The sequence below is a fragment of the Haliotis rufescens genome, unplaced genomic scaffold (genome assembly GCF_023055435.1).
Source record: "Haliotis rufescens isolate VD_foot unplaced genomic scaffold, xgHalRufe1.0.p SCAF_21, whole genome shotgun sequence".
In the NCBI taxonomy this organism is placed as follows: domain Eukaryota; kingdom Metazoa; phylum Mollusca; class Gastropoda; order Lepetellida; family Haliotidae; genus Haliotis; species Haliotis rufescens.
In genome coordinates this window covers 3,935,795-3,958,592 of record NW_025963902.1, presented here as the reverse complement: position 1 = coordinate 3,958,592, position 22,798 = coordinate 3,935,795, and the positions used below count along the sequence as shown (strand labels likewise).

At 42.1% G+C, this 22,798-nt stretch overlaps 1 protein-coding gene across 4 annotated transcripts; it reads right to left on the bottom strand.

The window, feature by feature from the left end:
* Positions 1–8,689: 8,689 nt before the first annotated feature.
* On the bottom strand, positions 8,690–22,149 carry LOC124133402 (mucin-5AC-like). Of its 4 annotated transcripts, none has more exons than XM_048401125.1 (7): positions 21,871–22,149; positions 18,431–18,545; positions 14,841–14,959; positions 14,399–14,464; positions 12,865–13,986; positions 12,392–12,421; positions 8,690–10,826 (listed from the first exon to the last, which is right to left on the bottom strand). In XM_048401125.1, exons 1-7 carry the CDS (start codon positions 21,905–21,907, stop codon positions 10,750–10,752), a joined length of 1,566 nt encoding a protein of 521 aa, XP_048257082.1. In that variant the 5' UTR covers positions 21,908–22,149; the 3' UTR covers positions 8,690–10,749. The 4 variants fall into 4 exon arrangements, with proteins under 4 accessions (XP_048257082.1, XP_048257084.1, XP_048257083.1 ...); XM_048401127.1 differs by having other exon boundaries at positions 12,865–13,056; XM_048401126.1 differs by lacking the exon at positions 14,841–14,959.
* Positions 22,150–22,798: the final 649 nt, after the last annotated feature.

Genomic DNA, 22,798 nt, shown 5'->3' with positions numbered 1-22,798 from the left:
TTGAAAAAAGCTGTGGTCACATTCAGCAGAAGTCATCATGTTGAAAAAGACAGTACTAAATACAGAAAAACATGGTCAGTTTTAATAACTGGATGGATGTACATTTAAAAGACATAAACAATCTTACACAATATCCTCCAATCACAGCCTGCAGATATCTCTCGATCTGCACTGAAGATCCTACGAAAACCGCACTGTCCCAACTGGTTCTGATTTGGTGTAGTAGAACCTGTAGGTTATCACTGCCTGAATTAACTGACAATGAATGCATGCCACTACTTACTCAACCCAATACAGGTCAGTTTGTACCTTGACATGGAGTGAGTGAGTATGGTTTTACGCCGCTTTTAGCAATATTCCAGCAATATCTCGGCGGGGGACACCAGAAATGGGCTTCACACATTGTACCCATGTCGGGAACCGAACCCGGGTCTTCGGCGTGACGAGCGAACGCTTAAACCACTAGGCTACCCGACCGCCCCCCTAGACATGGAACGAATCAGCGTCATATGACCTTCGTTAATGAAGTAGGAAAAGATGCACAGGACAGTGCCATTGTATCTCCAGCACTACTTCTTACTGTGGTCACAGTACAACTAAGGTGTGATATGTCATCAGATTGCAAGGGACTACTTCACTGAGTGACGTCAACCAGAATGACGGCACATGAATATGATGTAAAGCGTCATGTGTAAGTTATGTCTTGAATGAATTGATCGGATGAATATCGTTTAACGTCGCTATTATATATATTCGTACCATATAATACACTCAGAGACTGGGGCGGTCAGGTAGCCTAGTGGTTAAAGCGTTCGCTCGTCACGCCGAAGACCCGGGTTCGATTCCCGACATGGGTACAATGTGTGAAGCCCATTTCTGGTGTCCCCCGCCGTGATATTGCTGGCATATTGCTAAAAGCGGCGTTAAACCATACTCACTCACTCACTCGGAGACTGATAACCCTAGCTATGTCATTTACATAATACTTACCAATTACATATAAGCCTGTTTCGTAACAACGTTTGTAGTGATTGCACATTCACATTTAGGAAATCAAGAAACCATTGTCAGTCATCAAGGTGAAAGTGTGTAAGACAAGAATGTCCCCATACTTAATATACTGAACCGCAAAAGAAACGTCACCCAAAGTAACATTGCATGAAAAGTTGTCATTTAAATATCTGGGTAATATTTGTGAAAGTGTCTAAAACTTAACATTACCTTGTCCGGAAAAATGAAATTTGATGATAAAAAAACAAAGCAGATGACAATAAAACCGATCACCCAAACGCATCACGGCAACGGCCATGGTAACCCGATGCACGTGAGTTCCGTGCAAATTGTAATGCACATGCGTTCCCCCATTTCTTGCCCTATGAAAATCTACCCAGATCGGATAACATTCATTCATTATTGAATTGTTACCACATGCCAAGATTGACAAGAAATCAGCGACACCAAGCCCGTGGACGATTGCAAGCTGGACAAACCGCCCGACAAGTAGCCAATGCATTTCAAGTCCACGTTAGGACCATATACAGGCTCTAGCAACGGTACCACACCACCAACACTACAGATCGACGTTGCATGGGAGTCATCAATGCACATGGCGGACACACGAGATACTGACTTGTGATGCCATTTTCTCAGAGACTAGTGTTGTGTTTCACTTTAAAAACATTTGACACTTTAATTTCAACCTTGATGATCAGTTTTGCCTGGTTTAATCTATTTCTCTTTTTCTATGCTTCAAAGTATGTTTACAGTGTTTGGACAAATAAGGTTTCTCATATATCTATCCATGGTGACGTTTCTTTTGCGGTTCAGTACATATCAAATATATTCTACTACTACTACTACTGAATGAAGTACCATATCAAATGGGCCCGAACTATCTAAAGCTATCTGAATGACCACTGCATCCAGTTTATGTGCAGTGTGTTGAGAACATCAGCAACCCTGCGGAGTCCATCGCTGGGATGAAGTTGGATGAAGTTTCTGTTTGCTGCTCAGGGCCAGTCACCTCCCACTCGAAACCGTCAATGTGTGATTTTGCATCAAAATGAAAATATGAAATGAATTAAATGACATGTCCAACACATTGTCAGTGGATGCCCAGCTTTGGCACAAACACAATATCTTAAGCGACATGATGGAGTGGCTCGATCATTTTATTACCGTCTTCGCTACGCTTGTGGTTTTGACACAGAGGTCCATCCATGGTACGACCCCGAATATGTAGAGGGCGTCATATACAGTGTTCCTCCGATACGTCATATTTAGCCTGATATACAGTGTTCCTCCGATACGTCACATTTAGCCTGATATACAGTGTTCCTCCGATACGTCATATTTAGCCTGATATACAGTGTTCCTCCGATACGTCATATTTAGCCTGATATACAGTGTTCCTCCGATACGTCATATTACGCCTGATATACAGTGTTCCTCCGATACGTCATATTTAGCCTGATATACATGTACAGTGATCTAACGATACGTCATATCCAGCATATATATATATATATATGTTCCGTTCTATCATCTGTAGTACATACTACTTCAGCCAAACTATATGCATACACTTGTTGCAGTAGAAGTAGTTTTGTATTCTGTATTTTGTAATGCATATTATTTTTTTAATTCTCATGTTAGTTGAAACAAAGCAAGAACGGATTGATAATGAATTTCAATGAGAACTAAATATTCAAACTTCCAAACCCTGTATGGAGTAGAACGTCCCAAGCTACACAAGTAACTGGTTGATATGCCAGTTGGACCTACAACTACATTAATGCGTGTTTGAACAACTACTTTGGTTAAGATACCACTGATTTATTATGATTTTGACGTCTATAGTGCCATGTGCGTCGTCAACCCATGGTAATACCCGGTATTCTACCCCAGGCAGTTCGCTATCTCCAACTCTATCGACAGCCGTGACATCCCAGCACTGAACTAGTGACCTGCTGACTAATGCGTTGTATTACTTCACAATTCCAAATGACTGCGTCACTCCAACGGTTGAAGTGACACCTGGGTGGATACGTACATCCAATTACGTTAACAATAAGTTGGGTTTATTTCTTTTTTTGAAACATGTTTTATTGGCATTAAATGGTCAAATGGATTAGGCAAAATTTATCCAACTCAAAACGCCCTTTCCATAAACACTTATACAGACAGCGGACAAGTGTAACCCATCAAATAAATAACGTGCATATATAGAGGATTCATCACGAGTGTTTTTTAATATGGGAAATATCAACCGAGTCTTAGTTAATCGGTATTTGCCGAGCCTTTGGCGAGGCAAATACCGATTAACGGGACGAGGTTGATATTTCCCATATTAAAAAACACGAGTGATGAGTTCTATTTATCATTTTCACATTTTTGCTTCCCAATTAAGGAATAATTGCATTAAACATTAACATAAAAAAAACATCGAAAAAAGTCCCACTTTCGGTTATCTAATTTGCATATCTAATTTGCATACTTATGTCATTGGGGTATGACATACATGTTTTTATGTCATAAGCTTATGTCATGGATCAATGCTTTAGTTAAATGATAAAAAGTGCTATACGTCCATGGAAATAGTAAATTCAGTTATTAATAAAACTACATAACTATTGTTGTGATGAACGATGCCAATCTGCATGAGGGGAACTACAGTAATATCTTTGACGAGTATGAAGTATATAAGAACTTTCTATATTTACACAACTACTTGTATTGGAGTGTTTTCTGTCGTGGGTCATTGTATCTAGGTCACCACGCCTGGTATTTGCCTGAAACCAGTCGCACCACCATACACTTAGAGTGAACGGCGATCAGGTTTCTTATCATACAAAACAATAGGACTTTTGAAACCAAATGTTTTACAGTGAAACCAACACCCAAATATGCCCAAAGACAATGTTACTATTTGTTTGTTTCTTGTTTCAACAACAAAAACTGTACGCATAAAACACACTGCATTTCATTTAATCTTTATTCACAGAGTATTTGGTATGTTCCCAAAGTCGCCTGATGGCTTTGCCTTCACTCTGCAGAGGAACATGGTCTGGTTCCCAGAGTAGTCTATCATATAGTCCCAAACATTAAAGTTACGTATGTTTAAACAAAGACATTTACAAGGTGCGCCATGAGTAATAAAGGAAGTCTCAAGTCCCTTAGAGAGGTACAAATGGGATGAATATGGGCTTTAAGAATTAAACCGGGGACGAGCTGTTAGAGCTAAATAAGGGATGGCAATAGAATGTAAGAGCTAAAAAAGCGATGAATTTAAGTTCAAATGTTTATTGTAAGATAGTTCCTAAGCCCACATGAGGTGGATACAATACAGTACAAGCAGAATCACATGTTTCATTTCTGTACATTTCTGATCAATAAGGCATATTTGAAATATGACATAACAGATTTTATAGCTGGATAATATGAGGTTGCCATAAGGCGAATAAATTGTTGGAGTGAGTGAGTTGGGTTTTAACAGTATTCCAGTCATATCACGGCGTGTTAGCTTAATGTTGGAGGAAAGCCCGAAGTGATGCAGGTCTCAGACGTTTACCACCTTGGTGAAACCCACGAGCACGGGTATGGTGCTGACAAACCTAGAAACATAAACGGGGCGAACCGGGATTCGAACCCGCAATCATAGGTTTCTGGCGTGTCTAAGGGACGCAACTCTGCACAGCGAATCGCGGCGCCTTACACGACTGGGCCCCCCTTCCCCCCATAAATTGTTGGACTAACGGTCGAATTACATATTGATTTGGTATGTGTTGCTTTCGAATATCTTTTAAGGATGTACATACAGTGGTGAAATGATACAGAATTCGATATTGTTTAGATTACAATATGTACATAATCTCTCAGATTTTGGAATTTTGTGGTGTCTCCCGATATCAATAGTAAGTCTTGTACATTTCACTCGAGCACCAGCAAAATCGGTAGCAAATGTACACAAGGTCGAATACATATTTCTCTGTTTCTAGGCTTATCTTAAAAGTGTATAATATTCATATCAAGTACTAGATGACAATATATTGGTCCATTCTTGGCTCTTTCAAGCGGGCTTCAAAAAGGTTAAGAAAACTAACTATGCATCCAACATCTTGACAGACCTATGCATAGTCAGACCTGAACAAAACAGAATAAGTCTAACATTTTTTCCCCCTGTTCTGTCTAACAACTGAATCAGGGTTAAATAACATTTTGTATCAGATGGCATATGAACAAGTTTAAGCCAGTATTTAACGCATTTAAACGAACTGTTTATAAACAACGGGTACCGTCCACATTCACCTAAAGTCATTACATTGGGAGTGTTAATTCCGGTACCAAGATAATATTTATATTGTTGATATTGGACCCTTTCTACTCCCTCTAATCTTGATGTCTCCGTATTTCGCATCCTTAAAGAAGGTTGGGTTTAAGTATTGAATCAAATATTTTGAAGGGATGTATGAAGGCTGTAAGAGCTAAATAGGGAATGAATATAGGCTGCTAGAGCCAAAAGGGGTGAATATAGGCTGCTAGAGCCAAAGAGGGGGTGAATATAGGCTGCTAGAGCCAAAAGGGGTTAATATAGGCTGCTAGAACCAAAAGGGGTTAATATAGGCTGCTAGAGCCAAAAGGGGTGAATATAGGCTGCTAGAGCCAAAATGGGTGAATATAGGCTGCTAGAGCCAAAAGGGGTTAATATAGGCTGCTAGAGCCAAAAGGGGTGAATATAGGCTGCTAGAGCCAAAGAGGGGGTGGATATAGGCTGCTGGAGCCAAAAGGGGTGAATATAGGCTGCTGGAGCCAAAGAGGGGGTGAATATAGGCTGCTAGAGCCAAAAGGGGTGAATAAAGGCTGCTGGAGCCAAAGAGGGGGTGAATATAGGCTGCTAGAGCCAAAAGGGGTGAATATAGGCTGCTAGAGCCAAAGAGGGGGGGAATATAGGCTGCTAGGGCCAAAAGGGGTTAATATAGGCTGCTAGAGCCAAAGAGGGGTGAATATAGGCTGCTGGAGCCAAAATGGGTGAATATAGGCTGCTAGAGCCAAAAGGGGTTAATATAGGCTGCTAGAGCCAAAGAGGGGGTGAACAAAGGCTGCTGGAGCCAAAGAGGGGTGAATATAGGCTGCTGGAGCCAAAGAGGGGGTGACTATAGGCTGCTGGAGCCTAAGCGGGGATGAATATAGGCTGCTAGAGCTAAAGCGGGGATGAATATAAGCTGCTGGAGCGACACAGCTGAAACAGATGTTGGCTGTGATATGAAATGACCATTAAGCATAATTTACCCTTACTTGAAAAAAATACAACATGAACATACATACAAATAAAAAATGGTTTATCGCAATAACCTAAACTGACGCGCAAAAGAAACGTAAACAACCCACACTGGTAGTTCCTAAAAACAGAACTGTAAAGGAAGATACTTGTATGGTCATTAAGAACATGCATTAAGAACATCATTAACGTCACGTTATGCCATGAGAATTAAGTTTGCCTAAAATGTATAGCAGTATGAGTTGCATGAGTTGTGAGGATGAAAGGTTTGTTTTGGTCGGGATATGCAAGGATGGGGGCTGTTATATAAGGGCTTGCTTTAGCTTTTCAAATGCCTGTTGGCAATTGTTGGACCATTCGAAAGACGTGGGTTTTTTCAGAAGGTTATATAGCGGGGAGGCGTTGCCAGGAAAGTGTGCTACAAATTTGCGATAATACGAGGCAAAATCTAAGAAATGACGCATGCCATGGACATTGTTAGGGGGTTTGGATCAGTGTGACTGAATCTATTTTTGAAGGATCGGCATGGATGTCATCTTTGCTGAAGATATGCCCTAAGTAGTTTTGACTTGTTTTGTCGCGAATTTACATTTGCTCGGTTTTAAAGTTCTGCTTCTTTGATCTTTTGGAATACTGCCTTGAAATGATTCCAGTGTTCTGAAAACGTTTTAGAAAATGTTATGATGTCATCTACATTTATTAATATGTAACGCCAATTCATTTCTTTTAGTGCCTGAAACGGTTTGCTTAAATGCCACAGGAGCATTTTTGAGGCCGAAAGGGGTGCGATTAAAAACACCATCGGGTGTAATGAAGACCGACTTGTGTTTTATCTGGATGGAGTGATATTTGCCAAAAGCCACTATCACTCTTAAAACGTTGGCATAGCTGTAGTTTCTATGTGGTATAATGGACATTTTCAAACGTGGCAGAGGGGAAAATATAGGCTTGGTAACTGCATCAAGGCGCTGTCTTGTTTCTTAACCATGACAACGGGAGAGTGCCATTCAGATGAACTGGGCTGAATGATACTGGCTTCACACACACACACACACACACACACACACACACACACACACCACCACCACCACCACCACCATCCCCTCCCTAGAACTTAAATGGTCCCCGGTCCCCCTCTTAGTGCTATTCAGTATTATGTATGAAATGGAGGACAATCTTCTGTGATGCCGCAACTTTCAAGACCCCGTGGGCTAGATTTACACCAGTCACAAGTCACATGTCACTCGTTAAACCGGTGACTGTGTCAAGCTGACGCAGACGGTTTGACGCAGCTTGTGACAACTGTTATACTGTGCTATACACTTTCATGGGGAGCTAATCGTTTACGTGTTATAGTTCCAGATGAGTGAAATGCAGTTTACACACATCATCCTTGGATTTTATGTGACCATCTATGCACAGCATGTATGTTTATGTATTGTAAACTGAAAGTCAGTCTGTCAGAGTCAGGACATTCATTTCCGTGTTATTATCACAGCGGTTAGCTCCGGGTCAGGCCCAGTCACAGTATCCGGAAGCTGCTTAAATTTCAGGGAACTGTGTGTGACTCACAATTTCATTGTAACATGAACAGTTTCTGTTGTTTGATAACTTGGTTTTGTGATGAAACGACCCCCATATTTCACCAAAATTGAATCAACCTCTATTGTCGCCCACCTCCTGACGGAACTGATTATGAGACGGTCGTAAAATAAACGTCCGTAAGATAAGTTTTTGAAATTGTTTTTTTACTTACATCCTATTATTTGATCATCTTTTAGCAATGTTATTTTGTAGGAATCATGCAATAAATGGACTATGCGTCATGCTGCAATAGTGTTCGTCAAAGATACAGGGATACAACAATATATCATTGTGTAAGGGAATCTGTAATCTACTGTGTGAAGGGGATAGCGTACGCATATACATGCCCATTATACTAGAGCTCTTAAATGTCCCTTCTGAGAAAAAATATTTCAGTAGTTTATGCCTTGAAGAGTGTATACACAATTTCTTTTAGTACGTGTGACGTCATTTTTACACTTACAGCCATACAGCAACCCGCTGTATCAGGAAAAAGAAAGACGCTGCGTAATCAATAGTTTCTTTATAATGAAACGTCAATATTTATTTACTTAAGTGCAATAAATCTAATCATAATACATATCCATTTACTTTAAATTTAATCATTTTATTTGGAAAACAGAAGACTGTACATCACTAGCTACTATTACATGTATCTATCACAAATAAAATTTAGTCGACTATTAGCAAGAAAAAATGTTGAGCAAATACAAGACATTGCTATATATTTGAACAAACAAATCTGCATCATACCTACCTACCTACATACATACCTACATACATACATACCTTCCTACCTACCTACCTACCTACCTACCTACCTACATACATACATACATACATACATACATACATACATACATACATACATACATACATACATACATACATACATACATACATATATACATACATACATCATTGATCTACTACAGCATTTGTCCCACCTGTCCATGTGCAAAAGCTTTGTCTTCTTTCTTGTACCCTTGACCATGTGGTCTTTGATACCGGGTGGGGTAGGGACTTGACCATGTGGTCTTTGATACCGGGTGGGGTAGGGACTTGACCATGTGGTCTTTGATACCGGGTGGGGTAGGGACTTGACCATGTGGTCTTTGATACCGGGTGGGGTAGGGACTTGACCATGTGGTCTTTGATACCGGGTGGGGTAGGGACTTGACCATGTGGTCTTTGATACCGGGTGGGGTAGGGACTTGACCATGTGGTATTTGATACCGGGTGGGGTAGGGACTTGACCATGTGGTCTTTGATACCGGGTGGGGTAGGGACTTGACCATGTGGTATTTGATAATGGGCGGGGTAGGGACTTGGCCATGTGGTCTTTGATACCGGGCGGGGTAGGGACTTGACCATGTGGTCTTTGATACCGGGTGGGGTAGGGACTTGACCATGTGGTATTTGATAATGGGCGGGGTAGGGACTTGACCATGTGGTATTTGATACCGGGTGGGGTAGGGACTTGACCATGTGGTATTTGATACCGGGTGGGGTAGGGACTTGACCATGTGGTCTTTGATACCGGGTTATATATTTGGTAGCATTCGTTGCTCAAGGTACATGAGGCAGTAATACATATATAATACAGCGACAAAACCATTTCCATTTTCATGGGAAATCTGCTGAAAGCATAGTCGATTGTACAATACTGACTATATAATGAACATGCATCAATGAATCACTATCAAATTGTGATTATACAAGGTGACAAAAACAAAACAAAAACAATAATAACCAAAAAAACGTACTACGGTTGAAAGAGCGCGACGAATATTTGACCTGTCAAAAAGGACGGCCAATTACACCCAATTATTCGGTCGTATACGACATTTCAAAGACCTCTTGAGTAGGAGCATCTCCGTGCTGTCTGGACCTGCTGGAGCATATCCCAGGCGCTAGTGTTGACATGTCGGAGAGGCTTCTACACAAATTCAGGATACTGTATATTAGTCCGCGGAAACTGTAATGTAACCGACACCCAATTATTCGGTCGTATACGACATTTCAAAGACCTCTTGAGTAGGAGCATCTCCGTGCTGTCTGGACCTGCTGGAGCATATCCCAGGCGCTAGTGTTGACATGTCGGAGAGGCTCCTACCCAAAGTCAGGATACTGTATATTAGTCCGCGGAAACTGTAATGTAACCGACACCCAATTATTCGGTCGTATACGACATTTAAAAGACCTCTTGAGTAGGAGCATCTCCGTGCTGTCTGGCCCTGCTGGAGCATATCCCAGGCGCTAGTGTTGACATGTCGGAGAGGCTCCTACCCAAAGTCAGGATACTGTATATAAGTCCACGGAAACTGTAATGTAACCGACACCCAATTATTCGGTCGTATACGACATTTCAAAGACCTCTTGAGTAGGAGCATCTCCGTGCTGTCTGGACCTGCTGGAGCATATCCCAGGCGCTAGTGTTGACATGTCGGAGAGGCTCCTACCCAAAGTCAGGATACTGTATATTAGTCCGCGGAAACTGTAATGTAACCGACACCCAATTATTCGGTCGTATACGACATTTAAAAGACCTCTTGAGTAGGAGCATCTCCGTGCTGTCTGGCCCTGCTGGAGCATATCCCAGGCGCTAGTGTTGACATGTCGGAGAGGCTCCTACACAAAGTCAGGATACTGTATATAAGTCCACGGAAACTGTAATGTAACCGACACCCAATTATTCGGTCGTATACGACATTTAAAAGACCTCTTGAGTAGGAGCATCTCCGTGCTGTCTGGCCCTGCTGGAGCATATCCCAGGCGCCAGTGTTGACATGTCGGAGAGGCTTCTACACAAAGTCAGGATACTGTATATTAGTCCGCGGAAACTGTAATGTAACCGACATGTAACATCCTGTGCAGGCCCCGTAGTTTCAGGTGATGGTGACGTGCATCGTCCAGCCGACCCAGATGACCGCCACAGCGGACAGAGTAGACACAGCCATGGAACCTGGGGAGGACATGCAACATTCTTTAATACACACATGATATGATCACGTACTATATCCCTTACAAGGGCCATCATTCAACGGAATCAAATTTGCTTTCTGATTAGATCCCCAACTCGGACTATAACATCAAAATTTACTTCAAGGGGCAACACAAGAGAGCAGTGATTCACCCTTTTCTGAAAACGGTCCATGAATTTGTCGGAAGTGTTGTATCGAAAGGTGGCTCAAGGTTCACGTCTACAGTCCCTCATTGTCCACACCTGGCACTACACCTACCTCTCCACACAAAGCAACATCAGTATTGATACTGGTAACTACAAGAACGGGGAACTGGCCACAATGTAGGGTCTGCTCTATTTCTAAAGGTCCGATTGCACAAAGCGACTATCATAAATCTATGTTAAGGTACTGAATTTGCAATATGGTAGCGTTAAGATCCCTTTGTGCAAAGGAACCCTGGTTAGTACCTGGTTGTACCTGGGTAGCCCCTGGTTAGTACCTAGTTGGCATTTGTTAAAACCTGGTTAGCACCTGCTAAGCACCTCGATAGTAACTGGTTAGTAACTGCTTTGCACCTGGTTACCATTTGACCACCACCTGGATAGTACCTGATTAGCATCAAGCTAGTACCTGGTTAGTACCTGGTTAGTACCTGGTTAGTACCTAGTTAGCATCTGTTAGAACCTGGTTAGCACCTGGTTAGTACCTAGTTAGCACCTGTTTAGCACCTGGTTATTACCTCGATAGTACCTAGTTAGTACCTAGATAACGCCTGATTAGTACCTGGTTAGTACATGGTTAATACTTGGCCAGTCCTGGTTAGTACCTATTTAGCATCTGTTAGAACCTGGTTAGCACCTGGTTAGTACCTGGTTAGCACCTGGCTAGCACCTGGTTAGTACCTGGTTAGTACCTCGATAGTACCTGGTCAGCATCTGGTTAGCACCTTGTAAGTACCTGGTTAGTACCTGGTTAGTACCTGGATAGTACCTGGATAGTACCTGGTTAGTTCCTCGATAGTACCTGGTCAGCATCTGGTTAGCACCTTGTTAGTACCTGGTTAGTACCTGGTTAGTACCTGGATAGTACCTGGTTAGCACCTGGTTAGTACCTAGATAGTACCTGGTTAGTACCTGGTTAGTATCTAGTTAGCACCTTGTTAGCACCTGGTTATTACCTCGATAGTACCTCGACAGTACCTGGTTAGCACTTGGTAGGCACCTGGTTAGTACCTGGTCAGTATCTGGTTAGTGCCTGGTTAGGAGCTGGTTAGCACCTGGTTAGTAGTTGGTTAGCACCTGGTTAGTACCCGAATAGTACCTGGTTAGCACCTGGTTAGCATCTGGTCAGTATCTGGTTAGAACCTGTTCAGTATCTGGTTAGTGCCTGGTTAGTATCAGGTAAGCACCTGGTTAGTACCTGGTTAGTCTGATTGAAATGGCATCTTCACACAGGACACAGTGCCTAGTCCTACACGTGAAGTAGCCACCAGACACTGGATTGTAGAACTGTATTTGCATGCGCAACCAATGATGATTATATTTAGAAGATATCCGCTGCTTACTGTCAGTGCCTGAAGATGGGGTTCCCACACCTGAAAGAGATTTGAAAATTTATGTCAACACTATTCACTATCCCTTTCATCTAGATGCACCACTGTTGCGTGTTGTCAGTCCTTGGCAGAGAACGAATAGGAAGGGTATAGGCTGATTCAACGCAACAAGGTGATGGGGGATGTAGACCATTGGGCAATCATCGCCCGCAATTAAAGAAAGGGTCACATTACCATATACACAGATGTTATATACGCCTGGATATTTATTGAGCACCTTGTGTTTTTTCGACAATGTATGTCTAACAACATGGTATAAAGTCTAAAATCCAGTCTTATTTTTCAGGAAATATGTAAAACTGCCTGAGTGAAAAAGTCAATATACATAATGACTGACATTTTCAGTCGGTATACTGATTAAAGACATTGACTGTCACATATATGTAACAATGAAACAAGCCCAGAAGGCGTTACGTGTTCTCCACCTTGGGGGTTAGATGCATCCCTGGTCGAGTCCTCTTCCTCAGCTGGAGGGGTGGTGGGGAACGTCCCTGGTATTTGCGAACTCGACTTCTTCATTTCAGTGGAAGATCTCGTTCCATATCCGGTGTGATCTGTTGATTGGGTGGAGGTCTTCCTGGATTGATGAAAACCTGGCGAACCTTTTGTGGACAGTCCTGGAAGAATGGAAGGGGAGGTAACTCGGGAGGTTCTCGTGTTTGTTACTAGACTCTTGTATTTTGTACTGGTAATTTGAGACGTAAGTTTTGATGTGGGTACTGTGACGTCGTCTGTGGAGGATATTGGTAGCTCAGTGACCTGCGGTGTGCTTGAAGGATGTCGTCTGACAACTGTGGACATGTACTTCGTGGTGGACCAAGTCACGTGGTTTGCGTTCGTCGTGGCCTCAGTAACGGTCTCCCGGCGGGATGAGGTTGAGGATGGGACGAGGGTCTGTCTGTCTGTTGAGGACACTGGCGGAACACTTGTACCCTTCGAGCGCAGGGAAGTGACATCTGTGGTCTGGGAATCTGTCATTTCAGTACGATTGATGCGTGCAGACGACATCGTGGGACCACTTGTACCCTTCGAGCGCGTGGACGTGACATCTGTTGTCTGGGTATCTGTCAATACAGTACGACTGATGCGTGCAGACGACATCGTGGGACCACTTGTACCCTTCGAGCGCGTGGACGTGACGTCTGTGGTCTGGGTGTCTGTCATTTCGGTACGATTGTTGCGTGCAGACGACATCGTGGGAACACTTGTACCCTTCGAGCGCGTGGACGTGACGTCTGTGGTCTGAGTATCCGTCATTTCAGTACGATTGATGCGTGCAGACGACATCGTGGGAACACTTGTACCCTTCGAGCGCGTGGACAGGACGTCTGTGGTCTGGGTATCTGTCATTTCAGTACGATTGATGCGTGCAGACGACATCGTGGGAACACTTGTACCCTTCGAACGAGTGGACGTGACGTCTGTGCTCTCGGTATCTGTCATTTCAGTACGATTTGTGCTTTGTATGTAAGGGGTGGCAGCTGTTGCCGAGGGGGAACTTTCGAGTTGACTGGTTCCGTCAGTTTCTGGGATCCCGCGTGTAGGCGCTATAACAGAAAGCGGCACATGGACACTGTTCTCATTTAACATGGCGTCCACCACATAAGCACAGCCAGGGGGAGGGTACACGCGGGAAGCATGCTAATGCACAAACACATTCTTTCAAGGACAGTCAAGAATGGTGATAACTGCGTTGGACCAATAACGGGTTGTTCTGCATCCTCTTACAAGCTTCATGCGCCAAACACTGTGCTGGGTAGGTGGGTAGGTGGGTAGGTGGGTAGGTCAAATGACGGCGAGCAATGATTGTCAAGTGTACGTCCACGGGGCTAATACACTGCCCGACATGCAGCAATAACACCAGGGAGACACATGGTCCGAGCATTCCAATATGTAATGAAGACCAACGTAGTTATTGTTTTAAACACCTGAACGTAATGAAAGACAAAGGAAGCATACCTGATTCTGAAATACGAGCGGTAACGGGAGACATTTCGACGGATGTCGTTATTTCCTTAAGAACAGCTGAAACATATATATGATGAAGTTATTGTCTGCCATGTCATGCTAGTAACACAAGCCCAAGGGGATTCCAGGCTAGGAATGGTTCCACTAACCTATGCTTGTCGTTACAGACGACTTATGTATTATCAAATCAGGCGCTCATCCTCGGATAACGGGTCATCGTACCTCGACGGCGTGGGTCGTTGTTCAATGCTCATAATATCAATCACAAGATTGTTTATACAGATTATATGTAGGCCGTCATCAGATAGCTGAAATATTGCTGAGTGCGGCGTTAAACAACAAACAAAACATATCTTATCAATCACAGCCTTGTGGATGTTTACTCGGGGTCATGAACAGGGCACATGATGAAAGTGACAGACTGGATACATACCTGTGCAGTTATATTGTGTATATATATTCAACACAAACTGTTCTACTTCGGAATTGTCGATGTTTCCGACGCACACACGTTTGGCATTCTGGGCACAGGTTCTGTAGCTGACCACTGACCTAGAGTTGGGGAGTGATTAACACTGCTTAATTAAGAATTGACTTCAGTTTGTGAACAGCTGGCTGGACCACCAACAATGTCATGTGTCACATACATAGGTTGCACCAGCCAGATTAATCACTTCAGTTTGTGAACAGCTGGCTGGACCACCAACAATGTCATGGCTGATTCACATACATAGGTTGCACCAGCCAGATTAATCACTTCAGTTTGTGAACAGCTGGCTGGACCAGCAACAATGTCATGACTGATTCGCATACATAGGTTGCACCAGCCAGATTAATCACTTCAGTTTGTGAACAGCTGGCTGGACCACCAACAATGTCATGACTGATTCACATACATAGGTTGCACCAGCCAGATTAATCACTTCAGTTTGTGAACAGCTGGCTGGACCACCAACAATGTCATGACTGATTCACATACATAGGTTGCACCAGCCAGATTAATCACTTCAGTTTGTGAACAGCTGGCTGGACCACCAACAATGTCATGACTGATTCGCAAACATAGGTTGCACCAGCCAGATTAATCACTTCAGTTTGTGAACAGCTGGCTGGACCACCAACAATGTCATGACTGATTCACATACATAGGTTGCACCAGCCAGATTAATCACTTCAGTTTGTGAACAGCTGGCTGGACCACCAACAATGTCATGACTGATTCACATACATAGGTTGCACCAGCCAGATTAATCACTTCAGTTTGTGAACAGCTGGCTGGACCACCAACAATGTCATGACTGATTCACACACATAGGTTGCACCAGCCAGATTAATCATTTCAGCAATATCCTCACATCCACCGCAAACAGTATGCCGGACAGTGAAGACACCGCTGCACACTCCACTGCAACGTTTCATGGTCATCTTCTACCACACTAACATCGGCTTGAGTGGAGAAAACTAACCCTGAAGCAGACCTATTAACACAGTACTGGTGTGCACACTAAATCCAACACCTCGCTAACACATCGTGTTATAACAGAAACACTGTTCAAAGGGGCGTTATACCTAAATCAATCATGCAAACTAAAAATGAATTTGTAGGTTTTATCAAAAGATGTAGGACCATCCATATTTTGATGTGTTTCTCATCTCCAACATCAGCCAACGGGAGAACGGGCGAAACAAAATATTTTTTCAAAACCAAGAAAACTATAAAAACTGTTTTTCACTAATTGTGTAGCTTATTTTACGACATTTTAAAGTTTAAAACATTTGGTACCTGTCTTTAAAGAAATTTATGACGTAGATCGAGTCACTTTGCTTCGGAAACGAATTTTTAATAAACATAGCTGAAGAAAAATCAAGCTGACCTGGGTTTTTAATGAGTGTGCAATGATTGTAGTGTATTTTTTTTATCAGATAAGGGAAAAAGTCCACAGCGGCGTTGAAAATTGAGATACGGAAACTTTTTTTATTATTTCATGTCGGAAGGAAGATTCAGGGCGGCCGGGAGATGGGAAACACAGAAAAGATACGGCGAAACCGCATTATCGGTGGTTCGAGAAGGGAGCTAACTCCGTTTGCCTAATCGAAAGTTCGAGGTGGGCCCACATTCGAAACTAAACGCACTTGTTGTTGAGAATATGTACTTGGTAAACAAACCCGCATTACGAACTGCTATTTTGTCTATTTAAAATGTGACTTATAATTGGATTAAAATGTACAAATGCGATGGCAATACAGCAGAACTCACTTCTACGAAAATCGCCAAACTAGGTCGTGGGGTTATTAATATTCATGAGTTATTCCTTTTATGGAACAAGTTCTCGGAAAAGTTTGAGGCTTGTATCATGTCCGAGGTCAATTCAAGTGTAGACATATTTTTAGGCTTATATCGATCGCCACCAACACTTATGATTAGATTGATGTGTTATACTGGAAAAGGTAGAATGAGTGGTATTGCCTCTGTAAATTTAATTTGAAGTAGATCTAAGTTTCTTGCTTTGTAGCTATTTTTGTAAAACTAGTGTGGTCAGCTATGATGACGTTATTCAAACTTCAAAGATATTTGTACCTTTCGTGGAATTAACGTCACACGAAATGATTTATAAAGATATTTCCCATCAATATTACAAAATATGAATAATATATAATGTCACATACCCATGCAAAGTAATGGCAAATGTGAGCCCACTAGCCTAAATGACTTCGTCAACCCAATGAAACCCAGCGATTTACAAATGTGGGCCCACCTGTTTCGATCACTATACGACGGGAACAATATGGGCCCACATTTTAGAAAATGGTCATAAGTAAGCCAAGCTAATGAAGCTTAGCGATTTTTGAATGTGGTCCCTCCTGTTGCAATCACTATGACGGAAGAAGGTCTAGGTCTATCACAAGCCGATATACAAACGTGGGCCCACTTGTTTCGATCACCATATATGATGGGAACAATGTGGGCCAACATTTGAGAAAATGATTATCAATATTTAAGTAGAATTTCGCGATTAATAAATGTGGTCCCTCCTGTTGCAATCAATATGACGGAAGAACGTCTGCCCACATTTAGGAATTGATTATCAGAACTAACGAAACAACCTAACGAAGCTAGGCGAAATACAAATGTGGGCCCACTTGTTTCGAACACCATAGATGACGGGAAAGATGTGGGCCCACATTTTAGAAAATGGTTATCAGCACTAAACCAATCTTAGAAGATGTACGGATGGAAACATAAATATATAATGCATTCAAACATTTAATTAAGTATACGTTTTACCTTAGGGATAAGCTGGGCATTTAATAGCTGGACCAACAACGTACAGCGTGGGTGACGCCATTACTCGCAAATACGAAAACAACGGAGATAGCTCCCGTTTGAAATTAGAGTGACCTCCCTTTCCCCTTATGAACCCAAGCTCCTTCCCAGCGCGTGACACCTTCGTTACACTCTCGGTAACATCGCTGCCACCAGTGTGGGCGCGGCCATTACAAGAATCTTGAAATTTGCCCTCCAAGCCCATATGTAGTAACGTTTATACATGTGTTTATGTCTGTGGGAATGCCATCATATTTTAATTTGAAAAGGTTTACGATTGACCATGTTTTCCAGATGAATTTACTTTGTTGTTTTGATAATCAGATTGGTTCGAGATTGCCGACTAACGGGAAATCAACCAACTTCTCCCTTACATTCTTACCATATCAATGACATGATAGATTTAATGAATTAGAAATTCAAATTGACATACAAAGAAAGTAATTTAGCAGGGGTAAGTGTATTTGGCGTCATGACAGTCGTCACTTGTTTGTAAACATAACGGTCATTCGGTTGCGAGTTCAACTCCAAGCATGGTTGTGGCCACCTATTCACAGTGGGGAGTTTTGACTGGTGGCAGCGATAGTATAGAGAGCTCCGGGAACGTACTATCGCTGTGAGGAGCTTGTTATGAACCACTGATAATGCGGTTTCGCCAAAGATACGGACGGCCTTGTAGGTTGTATGTCCAACTTTACCGGCAGATGAAGACGCCATCGGAACTGCTGAAGCTGGGAGAGACGTCCACTCCACACTTATCTAACTGCGTGCAACCACTGTTGAACTGTGATATGACAGGAGTAACTGTGCACACTGAAATCAACAGGGGTGATAAAACATCTTAAGTATACATGACACTATACATGACACTATACATGATACTACATGACACAACATGAAACACTACATGACACTATACATGACACTATATATGACATTACATTTACACTACATGACACAATACATGAAATCTACATGACACTACATGACGCTACATGACACTATACATGACTATATGACATTGTACATGACACTATGTTGAATATTGCTTAGTGCGGCGTTAAACAACAAACAAACATGACACCATATGCATAAATGAATCTACATGACACTATTAATGACGCTACATGACACTATACATGATAAGATTAATGACACTATACATGACAGTGTAGGTGACGCTATACATGGCACCATACGTAACACTTTAAATGACACTACATGACACTATTAATGACACTACATGACACTATACATGATAAGATTAATGACACTATACATGACAGTGTAGGTGACGCTATACATGGCACCATACGTAACACTTTAAATGACACTACATGACACTATTAATGACACTACATGACACTATACATGATAAGATTAATGACGCTATACATGACAGTGTAGGTGACGCTATACATGACACCATACATAACACTTTAAATGAAACTTATGCATGACAAAATTCATGACACTACATGTCACTGTAGATCGCACTACATGACACTATACATGACACTACATAACACTGTAGATGACGCTATACGTGACACTGTAGATGACGCTATACATGTCACCATACGTAACACACTAAATGACTCTCTACATGACAAAATTCATGAGACTACATGTCACTGTAGATGACTCTACATGACACTATACATGACACTGCATAACACTGTAGATGACACTATACACGACACTGTAGGTGACGCTATACATGACATCATACGTAACACTCTAAATGACTCTCTACATGACAAAATTCATGAGACTACATGACACTATACATGACACTACATAACACTGTAGATGACACTATACACGACACTGTAGGTGACGCTATACATGACATCATACGTAACACACTAAATGACTCTCTACATGACAAAACTCATGACACTACATGTCACTGTAGATGACACTACATGACACTATAAATGACACTACATAACACTGTAGATGACACTATACATGACACTGTAGGTGACGCTATACATGACACCATACGTAACACTTTAAATGACACTATACATGACAAAATTCATTACACTACATGTCACTGTAGATGACACTACATGACACTATAAATGACACTACATAACACTGTAGATGAAACTATACATGACACTGTAGATGACGCTATACATGCCACTCTACGTAACACTCTTAATGACACTATACATGACAAAATTCATGACACTACATGTCACTGTAGATGACACTACAAGACACTATACATGACACTACATAACACTGTAGATGACACTATACATGACACTGTAGGTGACGCTATACATGACACCATACGTAACACTCTAAATGACACTTATGCATGACAAAATTCATGACACTACATGTCACTGTAGATCACACTACATAACACTGTAGATGACACTACATGACACTATACATGACACTACATAACACTGTAGATGACACTATACATGACACTGTAGATGACGCTATACATGATACTCTTCGTAACACACTAAATGACTCTCTACATGACTCTACATGACACTGTAGATTAAAATGTACATGTCGGTTTAGTTTTATTCCCTACATTTAAATAATCGGCCAAATTCAAATCCCAAGTTTCACAATTTGTTTCCTCCTTGAATCGAAATTAATGTTCGAGGAAGAACAATTGATTGTTTCGTGTTGTAATATGAAACCTCAAACCTCCATGTAAATAGACCGCCTCCGTGGTCTAGTGGTAGAGCGTCCGCCCGGATAGCGGAAGGTCCGGGGTTCGATCCCCGGCCATGTCATGCCAAAAGACGTCAAACCCTGGCTGGCCGGGCTAGCACTATAAAATAGGCATTAGTCCGGACTAGTACAGGCAGTCACGCACACACACACAAACATACGCGTGTATGCACGTCTCTATATAAGTGCGGGGACACGGGTGGACACAGTCGTCTAAGGCGCCGCCATTCGCTGTACTGAGTTGCGTGCCTTGGGCACGCCAGGAACCTATGGTTGTGGGTTTCGAATCCCGGTTGGCCCCGATTACGTTTCTAGGTTTGTCAGCACCATACCCGTGCTCGTGGGTTACACTGAAGTGGTAAACGTCTGAGACCTGCATCACTTCGCGTTTTCCGACAGCTATCAAGCTGACACGCCGAGATATAACTGTAATACTGTTTAAAGCGGGGTTAAACCCAACTCACTCACTCATTCAATCACTATAAGTGCAATACTCGTTGACGCGACGTTAAACCCATTTCGCCTCACCTCACATCTATCTAAATATATTTTCCACCTCTGCATGTCCTATGTTACTCTTTTATGCGTCTGCTGGTTATCACGGACACATCTGAGTTGCTCTAAATACATCTGCAATATTTTGATTAATATTATGATTAAAATATAATCTCGCATAGGTTTTGCAAAAATCTCCTTACTCGACCTAACTCGACCAAGTCGGCTGGATTTAGAACTAAGCACATCACATTTGAGAAATTGTTTATACACAAACCCCTTTTGCTCCATGTTTTGCTCGTGATGATGAGGCCTATTGTAACAGTGGTAACGTGAACTATGACAACACTGACTTACGGAGTCGAATTTGAAGTACTGTTTCAAAAACAAGAATAATGAATAAGCTAAAACCAGTCTCAGTCATTTTAATAGGTTTCTTACCCTAATAACATTGGTGGATTTACATAAGATATTACTATAATTTGAATTAGCGTCACATTAGATTTAGACATTTGTCCAAGCTATTATGTGGAAATCACGAAGTTTAACTTGCTTGTCACCCCTGGCCTTCCAACAATGTTTATAGCTGTGGAAGCTCGACAGTCGGTAAGGATTTTGATTTGTGGGTTTCTTCGAAATCAAATCTAGTCCTGAACCAACAGAAGTTAGAGAAGTTATCGTCCAGCAACTGATAATAGTAATATAGTCAGGACACGCTTTACCGACGTTTCGGCTCTACTGGACAACGACAAGACGACTAAAGTAATTCACAGCGTAACACAAAAATAAAACACTCAGTGATGTCAAAGGTTTCCAAATACAATAATGAACACCACCGTGTTTCACTCGTAAAGACACAGCGAACCACTTACTGGTCAATAAACCATGAGTTAACAATCAGTGATATTATGATAGAGAAATAAATACTCACTAAAACTCAAAAACGTAAGATGTGTCCAAACTGCCATGGCAAGAGGTGATATATGAACCGTTACTGTCTGTATTAGATGACTGGTGTGACCATGTCGTCCCTTACTCACTATTCTACTTCCTAGGGAAGTCAGACACAGGACTCAACGTGAGCAATTCCGCCGACAACACACGATGTGGGTTAGTCATACACCATGTGAACTAGGGCTGTTTCAAAGACTGTACCACGTTTTAGGTACCTCCCCAGTAACAGTATTTAGCAGCTGTTGTGTAGCCCAGACTTGTGGTAACACGGTATAAGGAAGTGAGAAAACACGACGTTTTAACGATGAAATGGAAATATTTGCTTCCTAATAAGCCTTACTGAAACCGAATCCACATGTAACGAACACCACATTGAAATCTGTTTGATCCGTCTGGCCTTGGTATTCACTGAATGTGTGTGTGTGTGTGTGTGTGTGTGTGTGTGTGTGTGTGTGTGTGTGTGTGTGTGTGTGTGAGTGTGAGTGTGTGTGTGTGTGTGTGTGTGTGTGTGTGTGTGTGTGCGCGCGCGTACCGGGATGTGGGTATACATCGGGATGTGTGTGTATATACCAGGCATGTGTGTATATATCCAACAGTGGCGTACCCGATCATGTGTCTAGTTTTGTAATGGTATGTCTAATCTCCCTAAGGACGAGGATGTTGTGAACTCTGACACACATCTCTGTGTGTGCATACTGTCACAGTTCTCTCTGAGCACACTGCGCACATCTCTCTGTGCACACTGACACACATCTCTCTGAGCATACTGACACACATTTCTCTGTGCACACTGACACACATCTCTCTGAGCACACTGACACACATCTCTCTGTGCATACTGACACACATCTCTCTTTGTGCATACTGACAAACATCTCTCTGTGCATACTGACACACATCTCTCT

Coding starts and splice junctions, on each gene's coding strand:
- LOC124133402 (XM_048401125.1), bottom strand. CDS start 21,907: ATGGCAGTTTGGACACATCTTACGTTTTTGAGTTTTA. Junction 13,987..14,398: donor CGCTCGTATTTCAGAATCAG/GTATGCTTCCTT, acceptor TTTCTGTTATAG/CGCCTACACGCGGGATCCCA. Junction 10,827..12,391: donor CCCATCTTCAGGCACTGACA/GTAAGCAGCGGA, acceptor TGTCCTCCCCAG/GTTCCATGGCTGTGTCTACT.